The following is a 14,824-nucleotide window of genomic DNA, read 5'->3' on the forward strand; positions in this document are numbered from 1 at the left end:
AGACACTAGAAATGTGAATCAAATGGGTTACCTTCCAGCAACCCAGAGAAGTGCTCAAAAGTAGTAAGCATGCTGTTCTCTGGCCACGAGCATGCAAAAGGATTTGTTGTAAGGAACTAGAAGTGAGCTATGGGGTTGTGTATACTCTCACCCACACCTTTCTTCTGGCATATAGTTTCCCCTTATCCTAGGAACCTACTTCATTGTTAAGGATTAAACCAGCAACATACCTGTAGTTAGCTATAGCTAAGACTAGCAAAACTTAGTGCTCTACCAAGATGAGTGGAAGGGATTTTTGCTTCATAAAAAAGGGAGGGAACACTTGTCCTAATCCCAAATTTGTCTAACCGTGGCTAAACAATCAGGAACATTCTGCAAACAGATATAAAAATAGGAACATCTCTCTGGAGGCAAACTCAGCATTCTGCTGAAATACAGGCGGGAATCATGACATAGTCTCAGGTCAGGAACATTAGATATATTCCTGGAGGCTCTTCCATCGCTCATTTTGCTTGAAAATCTGAGAATTAAGGTCAAGTGTTGACATACATGACAATCTATCTGGCATCTCCTGTTTACTGAAACCACCAAGCACAGCACCCTATACAGTCATACCTTGGAAGTCGAACGGAATCCGTTCCAGAAGCCCATTCAACTTCCAAAACATTCGAAAACCAAAGTATGGCTTCTGAAGACACCTCCTGCAGCCAATTGGAAGCAGAGCTGGACGTTCAGCTTCTGAAAATCGTTCGAAAACTGAAACACTCACTTCCGGTTTTCGATCGTTTGGGAGCCGAAACGTACGAATTCCAAGGCGTTCAGCAACCAAGGTACGACTGTACTCTGTTTTAGTATTGTCGCTCCAGAAGATGTTAGCTATGAAATCCACCATCCATGTTATACTTGCTTTTTAATTTTATTGTATGTTGCTTTGGGAATTGTCTAGTTCAGAAGCAGCATATAAATGTAAACACTAATAGTAATAAAATTATATTTATTTAAAATTATATTTATGAAGATAGTAAGTTGCTTCATTGGGTTATTGAGATGCCACATGAGACCTTGTGGAGGCTAACTTTCATTTTACCTTTCCAGTGTTTTCTTTCTTTCTTTCTTTCTAGAAATGTGTGACTTAAAATAAAAAGAATATTAATCTGTTTTTCCAAAGCATTCTGATACTGTGGCAACAAAATCAAAAATTCTTTCCAGTAGCACTTTAGAGGCTACTGGAAAGATTTTTTGATTTTGTTTCGACTATGGCAGACCAACACGGCTACCCACCTGTAACTGATACTGTGGCAGTGTTGCACTTTTGAATATTATTTATTTATTCAATTTACATACTGTCCTTTATCAGAAGATCACAGGGTGATGTACAACATTAAAAACATTACAGAACAGAAACTCCTGCAAAAGTGGAAATACATTTTTTTTTTCACTTCTGCCATTTCCCAATCAGTTCCCCAGGCTTAATGTACACCTGTGCAGTATCCTGGCTAAAATCCCCAGGGCAACCAGGTGTGGTTAAATGCAGCAGTTCAGGATCTATCCATCAGGACACACCACCAGATTATTTCAGCCAAAGAAGTCGGTTTGTTAATAAGACCATACAGAACATAAAATTTCAGTCAAGCAAACAGGGATGTTGGGGCTAATTCCCAAGACATACCCTAACTAACAAACAGGCAGGTAGTTCTTCTCTTAGATGCTAGTTAGCTATTGATCTTAAAAGTTATTTGAAATTTCTACAGTTTAAATCCTGGCATTCCTAACTCCTCCTCTCCCTTAATAACTTATGTGTCTTTTCTTCTTGACCATTTCCATAGCCTACTCACATAATGCTTCCGATATTATTGCACCAGTGGATTCATATAGGTCAGCAGAATATCTGCTTGACTCACCTAAACTTCCTGAAGGTCAGCTATCCACATGGATTCACCTCTCTCTCTCTCTCTCTCTCTCTCTCTCTCTCTCTCTCTCTCTCACACACACACACACACACACACACAGGGGAGGGGGGGAAGAGAGAGAGAGAGAGAGAATGAATACATGCAAACACTGATATATGCTGACTTGCATTGAAAAGAAATGTGTGCGAACTTGTGCTGGTCAGAAGTGATGGTGGCCTTGGCCCTCAGTCCCAGGGCTTGTAGGTATGCATTTCACGTGTACTGTAATGCATGCTACATAGTTGCATAAAATCACAATGGAACATTTCATTACGTCTAAATAATGAAAAGTGCATATTGTTTGAATTACTAACCATTCAAAACATTCAGTACAAGTCACTTGACACTAATTTTCCTGGTCAAATCATTTTTTGAAAGAAGTCTGCCTTGACAAGCAATTTAGTAAGTACCTTTGCAGAAAGAGCCAGGCTTGATGGGTCGTCGCATAAGCTACTTGACATTTGTCCCCAGTCAGACCTGATGCCACATGAAAAATTTACTCTGGTAAAGGGCTCCCAGGAATAAACAGTTCTCTAGTGTTGCTCACAAGGGAATCAGCAAGGTGAGCGGAACTTCAACTTGTCACGGATGCACTGTTCTGACAAACATAAGTAGATGCTAATGGCTAAATCGTGACAGAATAAAGTCCCACAACCATATGGCTAATTGCCACAACAATATCTTCAGTGTTATTAATCAAGTTTTCATAGTGTGCCGTGATAATTGGAATAATTAGAAGCAGCATAGACATTGCTTGCCTCTGCATGTCTCTCTCTCTCTCCCGCTTTCCCTCTCCAGACAGGGACTTAGAAGAACCACAATTTCTGTACTACATTATTTAATGCATATTTTCCAGCAAATACTGTAGTTAATGAATTAGCTGTTTATCATCCAAACTCTTTAGTGCCAGCAGGGTTTCTATAGGAATATGTAAGTAACTAAATGACTAAATGATACCGTATTTTCCTGCCCAAAAATGTTAAATGCCCAACTAAGGTGCACCCCCAATCTCTGCTAGCTATAGGCAATCTACTTTAGAAAAGTAAGAAAGTGTGTGTGTGTAAGTAAGTAAGTACCAGTAAGTAAGTGTGTAAACTGCGTTTCTATGTAAAAAATGTACTTCTAGTACAATCCTCCTTTGCCCTGTTAAGAAAGTAATAGGAATAACTTCAAATGCACAAAATTGTGTAGTTAAATTAGCACATTGTAATACCGTCTATATAAAAGACTGTTTTAAGGTTCTCTAATTTCTTCCTAACAAATTTAAAATCCTCACCCAATCTATTTTTAGCACTGCCAAAAACTACATCTCAAAAAGGTGTACTGTGAGATTACAAGAAGCCCAAAATTATTCTTTACCTCTGACCTAGGGAAGTAAATAAAGCTGCAATTTAGCACTTTTTGCTTAGCAGGGTATTTAAATCATCATCTTTGTACATTTCAAACTGGACTACCTGTTTACTGAGCTCTCTCTGGAACTGTGTTAGCAATGAGAAAACACCCAGTATTTCCTGGGTACATGCATAAACAATTAGTCAACTAGTCGGTATAACTGGAAGATTGATGATAATGACTCTCTTCATGAATGTATGAAGGCATTTAGCCAAACTAATGGATTGAAATGGACTGCTGTCTATGGCCTTTGAAGGGCAGCTTAATTTAGTTTTAGAGCTTACCATAGGCATAAGATGAAATACTGTGATGACATAAATCTCTCCTATTTCTTCTTTCTGAAATGTTAGCTTTTCCTCAGTTGCGAATTTGCAGAACAAATATCTTTTGAAATGTTCTGTGCTTCATTATAAAGTGGCCTGAACTACCCAAGTCATAACCTGGTTTTGATAGAAGTTCATCAGCTGCTCATCTACAGGGCTCAACTGGAGCTTAATAAAATGGTTATGCTGGACTGGAAATAATCCTTCTCACAGTGAATGTTGTGGGTCCACAGGAAAGGCCCATCATGTATAGCTCGGAATGTGATAACAATGCAGAACATCAAGAATACTGGTCCTTTATGCAACTTACTTCATTCTCTGTCCCTATTCCCCAAGCAGTGGAGCTGTCAAGACCAGCCCTCTTGCTCCAGACCCTATAAACACAGAACTCTTTGCAATAGGCATCAAGACCAAGCAGAAGAGTGGTTTATGTGTCCCTACACCTTCCTGGAAAAAGGGCAAGAGCTTTTCTGGGCTGGCCCTGTTCCTCCAGATTTACAGGATTGATCCCTCCAAGACTGAAAAGCTAACTTCCATTTCCACTCCTTTTCCGAACATGACTCCTGCAGGATTTTGGAAATAGGTTTTTGGAAACTTATTACTAGCTCCTGCATTCTGCCTTCACAAAAGGAAGGAGGAACATAGCTCCAGCTGTGAAAACCTGGTTTGGGCACTTAATAGTTTATGAACAGATTGTGCCTCCACCATAGAGATGTACTCAAGTGCAGGCTGTTTTACTTTTCTCTGTTGAAGTGAATGGCAGGCATTAATTTGTATGATAGAAAATGAAGAGAGAAACTCAGGTAAAATATTGGGGTAGCAGATAAAATTTCCCCCTTCTCCCAACAATTGAGAAGCAGGCTCCATCCTTGATTAGGATATAAAGATCTGCAGAGGCAAATCTATAGCTTAAACATCTTACATTCTCTGTTAAAACTATAACTATTCAATACAATTTTCCGTATCAAACTGAGCTGATTTAGGTGCATAAGAAGCTGACATACTGAGTTACACTATTGGTCCATGAATTGTCAGCAATGGCTCTCTAGGATTTCAGATGGGAGTCTCTCCTAGCCCTGCCTTGAGTTACCGTTGATTGAAATTGGGACTTTCTGCTTGTAAAGCAGATGTTGTACCACTAAGCTATGACCCTTTCCCAAATCACTGCTAAATCTGGTTTGGTGAGGAGTACACCCATTCCTATGAAGAGCTTGAAGAAAGAGTGATAGAAAGGTTTGTTTTTCCCCTCCACTAAACTCACCCTTCTTGATGCTTCTGTTGAAAATAATAGAAAACATGGAACAAGGAAACTAAAAACAGAGAATCAAGAAAAGGCACATTGGGTTTAGAGTGGGAGACTCTAAAACAAGACAGTTGCAGCTTTTTTAATGTATTCTGCATTCCTACTACAGTATCAAGGTAAGATTGCTTGTTTTAATTATTTGAGTGAGAGCAGGACATTTGCAGGAAGATAATTATTAAGAGTGTGTTCTCAGGTGTAAAGGAAAACCAGATTTTGGAATCTGTATGCAATGGATCGAAAAAGGGACCTGTGGAAGTTGGTGCTGCTTATAGGAAATTGGAATTATTGGAAAAACTGAGATTGATGAGAGGAGTTAAGACCCCAAAAAGCATGGAAATGGTTAGTTATGAATTGGATAGCTGATAAATAAAGGTTGAGAGGGTGGGGGGAAGGTAGGCGTCAACCAGACATTTTAGGAAGTGTATTATGGTACACGACCAAACAGTGTGGGGCTGTTCTTGGAGAAGAAGACTGAAAATGGGTGATGTGTGTTAATGGACAGCACTGCAGTAATCAAAGATTGGGGGGGGTCATGTATTTGGAACATAGCTGCTGGGGGGTTATAGTGGGGCACAGCATAGGTGCATGCTGTATTTTCAGCTACAAAATAAACTGAGTTAAAGAATGCAAGGCAGGTAGGCGTGGAGAGTATATTTGAAACACACACACAGAGAGAGATATTGATTCTCGGGTGGGGTCCAGGCGACCTCTTAAAGTGCTTTATAGTAATACGAAAACAAACCATAAATTAAAACTAGTTATATGAACGCTCCCTCCCAAATATGTTTTTATCACTTTCGATTTGTGCCGTTTTGTTTCTTAGGTGTTGGGCTTTGGAGCTTTGTCTTAAATTTGTATGTAAGTCACTTTGAATTTATTGTATGATGAAAAGCACAGTATAAATGTTTTAAAAGGTATAAATGTTGTGAACCACCCTGGGATATTCAGATGAAGGACAATATACAAATTTCAACCACCGTCACAGTAAAGCCCAGATATGACTATCAGAGTAAAGCTAAAACATACTAAAAAAAAATTCAGTAGCAAAACTGAGAGATAAGTGTTGCTACTCATCAGCAAGTTTTAGAGGATATGCATGGCCAAAAATGTATGTACAGTATGTATATGCTGTTGCTTGGGGAGTGAGAGTTGGATGTGTGTTGGTAAGGTCAGGTTGGACGAAGCTCAGCCGGGGTGGGAGAGGAATATTATACATATATGGGCGAGGACAGTAACAGAAAGCGATATTGAGTTAAATGTAGGGTGTCAGCTATGGGTGAAATAATTGTGCTTCCCATGGTTTCTTATTCCTCCTCTCAATAACATTTTTCTCCCACAAAACAATTGGCATTCCACGTATCCTATCATTTCACACAGTTTCTTGTTTCTGTGCCAATCACTGGAGACTCCTCCCTGTTATTTCATCCATTCCATAAACTCTCCCCGGCACCAACCTTTCACATGACATCCTCTGCCCACACTCCACATTCCACAGATACGGCTTCATTGTATTCTTTCAAAGCTAGTTAGTGGGATCTGCGAATGGCAGTAGAATTTATTTCCAAATTGGCATCACTGATGAATCTGTTCCTTCCATTGGGCATTCTGGGTCATTAATTTCAACTTGTAAACAAATTCTTATTAAACATTTATATAACAATGACACCAGTTCAAATGCAGTGGAAGAGGGCTGGAGAGAAAAAGAGAGGGAGAAAAGCAAAATATGGGTGCGTGAAGCGTAAATTGTAGGCAGTATAAACCATCTGTACTATTTACGTGATATACATAAGAGCTCAGCTAGATCAGGCCAAGAATTGCATTGTTTTATCACTGGTGTGTTTGCTGTCCTGGGCTCCTTTGGGAGGAAGAGTGGGATACACATTTTTATTTTATTATAAATAAATGAAACCTCTCATTCACCACCCTGTTTTCCATAGTGGCAAATCACACTTTTTTTAGTAAGCCCACTCTCCCCATGCTTCCCCCCCCCATCTACTGGTGTAGACTGCTCCCAAAGAAAGGGGTTCCATTTAACTAGCATGTCTAATTAGCTATTGTTAGACCTATCCTCCTCTAATTTATCTTGGTATTTGTGAGCTAGTTTTCCATAATAGAATTTGAGTTCTTAGTAATTTCATGTATTTATTTTGTGTAAGCGTTGGAAGTGAAGGTTTCTCTATTGCCTGCTATTTTTATTTTTCTGGTGATTTTTTTTTACAGAATATTATTATTATTTACACGTTTTGGAATAGATACTTCAAACTGTAACAAGTGCACGTGGGATGAGTTGGTGAGAAGTCAATATTAAAAATAGATTAGATCATACATAAATGAAGAATATGGAAACGAGCCACGTGTTGGGCATCACAAAAACAAGGACATTGTATGCCTGGTTCCACTGAAGACTAAAGTACATTTGAATGAATGTGTATTCTCCCTCCTGGCTGCTGGCTGCTTTTCCCCACTCCCCAAGTGTTATTTACCTTGTGGGGAGGGAAGCAAAGCTCAGGGGCATTTGCAGAAGAAAAACAGCACAGGACCCCAGTCCAAATTGGAAGAACATTTTAGATAAAGGTTTGTTTCCTGCTCTCCCCACAAAAAATGAAATTGTGTTTAGCAGGTATCTGGTGTCACTAGCATGCAAGAACTCACCTATATTGGTAGTAGACTTTTTGAGATGCAAATAAATCAACAATTGGTGTAGAGTCTGTGCTTGTGAATGGCATATGGAAGCTGATTGATGGAAACTTGTTATGCAGAATCTCTTCACTATTTGCTGTTACTGCCTGTGTTAGCAATGGACCTTACAGAGTCCATTAAATTTGAAAAGGAAAGTGAATTGAGTAATGTGGAAGGGGTTATAATTGGCTTAACAAGATTTACTTAAAATGTTTAAGGGAATGAGGGAGACAAAGGTATTGTGGGAGAAAGGCATGTTAAGAGCAGGTTCAGAATACCTTCAATCTCAGGTCAAGACAGTAGCCTCACTTGATCAACACCACTTGATTTCCCAGACATGCCCCTTTATGGAGGGCTAAGACCATAAAGGACAGTCATCTGTGCCTTGGAAACCTCAAGAGCCTTCAGCTTTTTGTGGGACCGTTCTTGAAAAAGATTATGGATGTAGTACATAAAACAGCAAGCTGTATCTGAAATGCTTGTTACTCTCAGTCAGAATAGAAATAGTTTACTCAGATAAGGCAATGCATGACTCATTAGGTGTCCCCCCCCCCCCATCAAAAAATAACCTATGCAGAGTTTTAATTCCTTATACTGAGTCAAATCATTGGTCCTTTGAGTCCAGTATTGTCTGTCTACCCTTACGGGAAGCATCTCTCTGAGGCATAGCTGTCAACTTTCCTTTTTTGTGGGAAATTCCCTTATTCCAGTGCCGTTTCCCATTGCAAAAAAAGGGAAAGGTGACAGCTATGGCCGTTTCCCAATGCAAAAAAAAAGGGGGGGGGGGTTGACAGCTCTGCTCTGAGGTTCCAGGAAGATGTTCCCAATAACTCTAAATAAAAAGTATTTCCTTTTAAAGTTTAAATTTGATTTTAAAAATATGTCACTCTTGTAGTTTAAAGTTTCCAGAGCATTTGTTTCTCTCTGTTGCAGGTCATTATTAAACCACTGTCTGTGGGTAGTAATTACAGATTGTTTGGGGATTATGGTTTAATTACATAGAAATCATGTGTAGAACATGGGGTTATGCATTTCAGAAAGGAGATTGTAGTAACTCTTATATTTATTATTGCTTTAAAAACTCCCTTCTGTATTTGCAGTTGGTTGCAATTGCTATGTCGGTGTGGTAAAATACAGATTATTGTGTTACCAAATGTGATAAAAGGGTACACCGTTGTGAGCATAGTAGTCTGCAGGTGTAGCAGATGTGAGGCTGAAATTAACAGGACAGGGCTATAATTAAACTATAGACAGCCATCTGAAAAGAAAGGGGCTCCTCTTGTCCAACAGTATCATTAAGTGAAACTTAGATTGTCTCTAAATATTTGAAAGAGCAATAAAAGAGTGTTAATTAGTAAGAAAACACTCCAACCTAGAACTTAATTCCTTAAAGCATCCCTTTTTATGAAGGCAAACTTGCTGAAGTCAAGCCATATGGTAACATAGTTCAGAGGCAATAGGGTCCTTGGTTTATAGCCGCTACAAGGGAAATGTTGCTGGAAAAGAACAGATAGCAGTTAGTATACATCCATTTTCAGTTGTGTGAATTGCTTACACCCATTGAGACATAGAGGTTCAGATCATTAATGGCAGCATTATGGTTACTAAAGCAGTCCAGTTCGTCAGCTGTCTACATCTGTGAAAACAGAATACCTCTGGGGACTAAGACTTAATATTCCCAAGAGAATTTCTAAAAGCAGAATAGAAGAAGAAAGCAGGGAAGCTGATTTTGGTTTGAGCAGTAGAATCCTACATTTACAAACGATTAACACTGCATAATGAAGTGGTAATGAAGAAAAGGAGATTTCTGATAAAAGACTAATAACAAATCCCATTATGCCATGGTGTATTTTTCGCCTTTAAGTGTATTAGTTTTATCCATCCTCTGTCCTGAATTGCATGAGGTCGTTTGTGAATAATGTCAGTTCAAATGCTTCAAGCATTGCTGAATTATGACTCCTAACAGTTTGTGAAATGTGAAAGGTGGGTGGGTGGGAGGGTTAAGGGAAGGAGCAAGTGCTACTTAAAGTGATAGGCTTCCTGCAGAGTCTGAGTAATGTTTGCGACACTGAAAGGTAATAGTTTCCTGTAGGCTTGTTACTGAGGGGTAATTTCCCACTATTGGGTAAAACACCTTGCACATAATGTCGTTAGAATTAATTGTGCAAAATTAGCTTTGCTCCATGTTTTCCTTGCTTCCCCTATTGTAGCACCTCTTCAAATTTCAGAAATAGATATCCATAGGGAGCCAAAGGAAAGCTACTGTGAGATATGTTTAAAATTACACGTTATTGTCTTTTTTTTCTGTATTCTTCATGAAGTGTTTATTTCTCCTAATATGCCCACAACAAAATAAACCCTCGTTGAAAGTTACTCCATCTTCCACCTAGTGTTGTTTAACCAGATGGCAGTTACAACTAAATCCTTAAAGTAAAATTTATAATCTTAAGTGCCCAGTGGTTTCTCTTAATGCCATTTTAAGATTATGGGTTCAGTTCAGACGTTTTAAGTTCTTTTAAATCAGAAGGAAGGTGCTCTCCATTGAAGTCTGATCAATTCCACTGAAACCTGTTACGGCCGAGCTCATCCGCGGACTTTTTTGGAGTTGTTCTTGCAGCTGCTTCTTTCATTTGCTTATAAAGCTGAAATGATAAGTAAACTGGGACAAAGCTTTTCTAATAAAGCCTATCATCTAAACATTATTAGAGAGCTAGAGTTTTTAAAGTCTTTCACACACTTCCTTCTATAACCAGGTTAAGATATAATGTAGAGAACATCGTAAACATATCTATATTAATTTTAATAATAAGTTACTGTGTGTTGGGTTTCCCTGTAAACTATTAATTCCTGTTCTTTTTGGTTCAACTTTTAATATGTTTTGTTGACTTTATTTGCAGACGATGGGTAAGGCTTCTATTTGGGCGAGAATTTCCCCTCCAGGACCTTCTTGTCATCTGGGATGCTTTATTTGCTGACAGCATCACTCTCAATCTAGTTGACTATGTTTTCTTGGCCATGTTGCTATACATTAGAGATGCCTGTGAGTATGCATTACATTATACATATAGCCTATATACATATTTTAATGCAATATATTTCTAATTGAAATTAAAAATTAAAAAATCATTTTGATTGGAAGTTGTTTGAAGTTGTTTATAATATATAAGAAAGCAACAACTTAAAAGCACATTTTGGTTTTTGGGATGTTCTTCCTCCTGCTATGCGTCTTTTAAAACACAGAAGCGTAGATTGCATTGCATAAAACAAAGTGGCCAAGGTAAGTATAGAGCTCCACCTTCTGTCACATGTAGTGTATTGAGTAAAACTATACATTCACTACTGACATATTTTATGGATTTCTAAAATAAGTGCCTTTAACACGAGCACTTAAATTATTTTTGATATGTATTAGAGTCCCATAAACTTAATTAACATTTCAGGGGAATGTTTAGAACAAAACTTTGATTTTCATATAGATAACTATGTGGAGATTTTCTCTAAAGTAAAATCTCTATTAAGCAAGTGGGAAGTAGAGAATACTTGGGAAGGTAAAAAAGTAAATGAAATAAATTTGTAATAAAACCACTAATTTATCCTAATTAGTTGAGAGACATGTGCAAAAGCACTAAAAGCTAAATTAAACAAATTATGGTTATCAATAACCAGGCCTTCCAGTAGATTGTATTTTAAAGTCAGCTCACCTTTCCAGGGCAAATTTGTATGCATCTGGTAACATTCCAACTGCAAAAGTCTGTGAAGTCTTTGTGAATAAGCCTATAAAGATTTTGTGTGCATTAGCTGACTTGCAGGAATCATGCAGAAGTCTCCAGCACACCTGTGGGTACTACCTGAGAGCCAAATCTTGCAAACAATTATTCACACTTGATTCTTTGATAGACTCTGTTGCCTCAAATGCTCCATTCCCAATGATCTAAGATCTTGAGGTTGGCTCAAAAAGGTGGGGGGGGGGAGCATTTGGACTGAAATTCCTGAAACCATTTAAAAATGGGCTTTTTCCAGTTTGTTTGTTTTTTGTTCTTTTTGTTCTATCAAGTGTTATTTCATTTCTCTTCTTTTCCAGTTCATCCCTAGGCTTTTCTGCACAAGGCCTTAAGCACTGTTCTAAAGGGGAAGTTACAGGTGGACTCCTCCTTCTTCCCTTGCATCGGGGTAGCATATGGCAGCGACTGTAAAAAGACCCCCAAGTGAGGCAGTTGCAATCTGCAAGGGACCTTTTGGCCTTTTTTGTGTCTGTGTCCTATGAAGTTCCTTCCATATGTAGATACAGGACCCCCCCCCCCCAAGGCTGGACCAGACCTTTATTACTTTGGAATTTACAATCCGATTCCCTGTAAGGAACCTCAAAGCAGTTCAGAAGAACTGTGTGAATATATAAACATTAGCATTCAATATAGTACCACTGGTACAAAAACAATACATCCCATCTAAGAGGAACCTGCAACAAAATATAGCTGTGTATCTTCACCTTCTAACAGTACTGAAGCTGTTCAGGGTTCCAGCCATCCCCATCTCCAGGATACTCCACTCCATCCCACTGCCACCACTTACTTTCAGGTTTTATTTTCCAATTATCAGTTAATGTTCCATAGCTACTGAGCTTGATTAGTCCTCACTGAGCTGTTTCTTGTGAAGAGGGTTGTTCCCTTAAATATTTTTTATATCACTTGCAATAGCTAATCCAGAACCACGGAATAAATGGAATGGTTTAAAAAAATAATACTACTGCAGTCTTTCATGGGACTAAATGGTCCAAAGTATCATAAAAGTTGTTCTGTGAGCCCAACAAAGCTTTTTAGATTTGTTTTATTAGTGTCCTGTAAGGCAAGATGACCTTCCACAAGCTCCTTCCTTTAGCCTAAGCACCTCTTCAAATCCTAATGAATGAAAAAAGAATATCAAGTCTATATTACCATGTGAATAAAAATACATGTCTTTCTAAGGTATTTTTTCTGAAACAGTTTAGCCACCTGTTTTTATTTATTATACTGTATTAAGTTTTTATTGATGTGGGATTTTTTTATCTAATACACCACCTCTAGACTGATATGGGAGACAGTATAAAACATATTATTAAAAATAAATAAATGTAGGGCCTGCTTTCTCCTTTCACTTGTTTGCTTGGGCTACCTCATATAGCTGTCAACTTTTCCCTTTTTTTAAGGGAAATTCCCTTATTCCGAATAGGATTCCTCGCAAGAAAAGGGAAAAGTTGACAGCTATGCCTTATGATGAAACAGACACTTGCACCAATGCCTGTCTGGTTCCAACCTTGCATCTCTCTCTCTCTCTCTCTCCCACATGTGAAAGCATATAAAGAAAGCAGTGTGCAGCTAGATGGCCACTGCCTCATAGAGTCCTGCACTATAGTGCCGCTCAACTTGCAGAGGAAAAGGATTATGACTAAAAGACCAAATGGAAGTGTGGGTGTATGGAGGCTAATTTGTAAGCGAGTACTATGGGTGAAACTGTAAAATGGGACTAGCCATGGTCGAGCCTTCCAGTTGTTGTGGACTACAACTCCCATTATCCCTAGCTAGCATGGCCAGTGGTCAAGGATTATGAGTCATAAACCACAATATCTGGAGGGCCCCACATTGGCTACCTCTGTTGTAGAGTGTGTGCTATGGTGCAGGAGTTAGCCAAGGGTGTCTTAATTTAAACTGTTAATGCTTTTGGCACATAAATTATAAGTAATTATTCTCTTAATCTGAATATATTTTTTTAAAAATAAAGTTATATAGGGAGTGGAGATTGCAAATGAGGTCTGTATGCAATGTTTCTAAAACAATAGTCTTCCCAGATTAGTTAATCTAGAGTTAGAAGTTTGTATTTTTAATTTTGCTCCTCACAAATACTACTTTTCTTAAGACTGTTAAGCCTTCTAGACATATAATTGCTCACTTATGAGCTGGATGTCTTTCTTTTTCAAAAAGAACTTTGTAGTAGAAATTTATTTCCCCAAAAAAGCTTTATTTTCAGGTATTTGCCTATATCTTTCAAAGAACTGATATAAATGAGAAATGATTCTGGTATCCAAATGTGTCAGCTTCTCTCCACTTATGTTGCAACATACTGTTTCCGCCAATTTGAATTCTTAAGGGTTTCTTTCTTTTCAACCTTGAAGATGAGATAGAACTAGAACAAGGTATTATATAAAGGTGTGCCTGTTTTTGTCTTACACATGTAAGGAAAGTAGCTATCACTCCAAACAAAACAAAAGACCCCAAAAAGTTTTCACCTCCCGTTTGCCACCCCCAGTTTAAGATAATAGGTTGTTTTTGGTCACATAATAGAGAAGTTTCATTTCTTCTGTTTGTTGCATTTACCTATAATTTATAATTACAAATACCTACGATCAATATTTTAATGTTCATTATTGAATCAAATCACATTAAGTCTTTTTTTACAAAAAAGAAACAAATAAAAAAGTCTAAAATCTGGCTTCAGTTAGAGTGTTAAAAGGTATGTTTGAAGAAAATACATCAGATGTTGTCTTACAAAATCCATTTAGGACAAACTACTTCCAGCGTTCTTATTTATTTTAAGAAAGTATAAAGAATCCTTATCACAACTGCCTTATACTGTGTTACGTTTGATTTGATTGGTTCTATATAATGCGTGGTCCCATCTATTATACTCGGCAGAAAGAATACTAGACTGAGCCCATTGTATTGCATTCATTATGCTAACTTCAAAGAGAAGAGAAAAAAGCAGGTATCTGAACATGAACAAGAAAAACAAAAGGAAAGAAAAAGAAACAGGCAGAACAGATAAAAAATGAGTAGGATAAGTGAGTGCTTTACAAATGAAAGCAGATGTATAAAATTACAAGCTGTCGGATCAGCAACGGAAATGAAGATGATAAAGTGGCTCCCTACACAGATTATAATTATTCATTTTGCCCAGTCCTGAATCTTTTCCTTATAAACCTCTTCAGGGAGAGATGGGAAGGTACCAAAGGATATGAGATTGACTCACATGGAAGCGGGTGCAGGGAAGCAGTTTAGTAAGTCTCTAAGGCCATAAAGCAGTCAATATATTTTGGATTTCTTTTTTTTATCAATGATTTTTGCCTTGTGTTGCAAGAACATTTTTCAAAAAGGCTTTTAATTAATAAAAATGATATTATTTCTAAAAACTGAAGTTATCAAAACTGT

The 14,824-nt window shown here is 37.9% G+C and overlaps 1 protein-coding gene across 11 annotated transcripts in view; it reads left to right on the forward strand.

Annotated features, from left to right (window-relative positions):
• Positions 1-14,824, forward strand: part of TBC1D5 (TBC1 domain family member 5) — a 289,347-nt gene that overhangs the window by 179,701 nt on the left and 94,822 nt on the right. For all 11 annotated transcript variants that reach the window (XR_004427683.1, XM_033166096.1, XM_033166095.1 and 8 more), the window contains exon 14: positions 10,544-10,686. Coding sequence is in view for 10 of the 11 variants with exons in the window: in XM_033166096.1 (XP_033021987.1) it covers positions 10,544-10,686 (143 nt within the window). In the remaining variant the exon portion in view is untranslated. The remainder of the gene's footprint in view (positions 1-10,543; positions 10,687-14,824) is intronic.

The sequence above is a fragment of the Lacerta agilis genome, chromosome 12, assembly GCF_009819535.1.
Source record: "Lacerta agilis isolate rLacAgi1 chromosome 12, rLacAgi1.pri, whole genome shotgun sequence".
NCBI lineage: Eukaryota > Metazoa > Chordata > Lepidosauria > Squamata > Lacertidae > Lacerta > Lacerta agilis.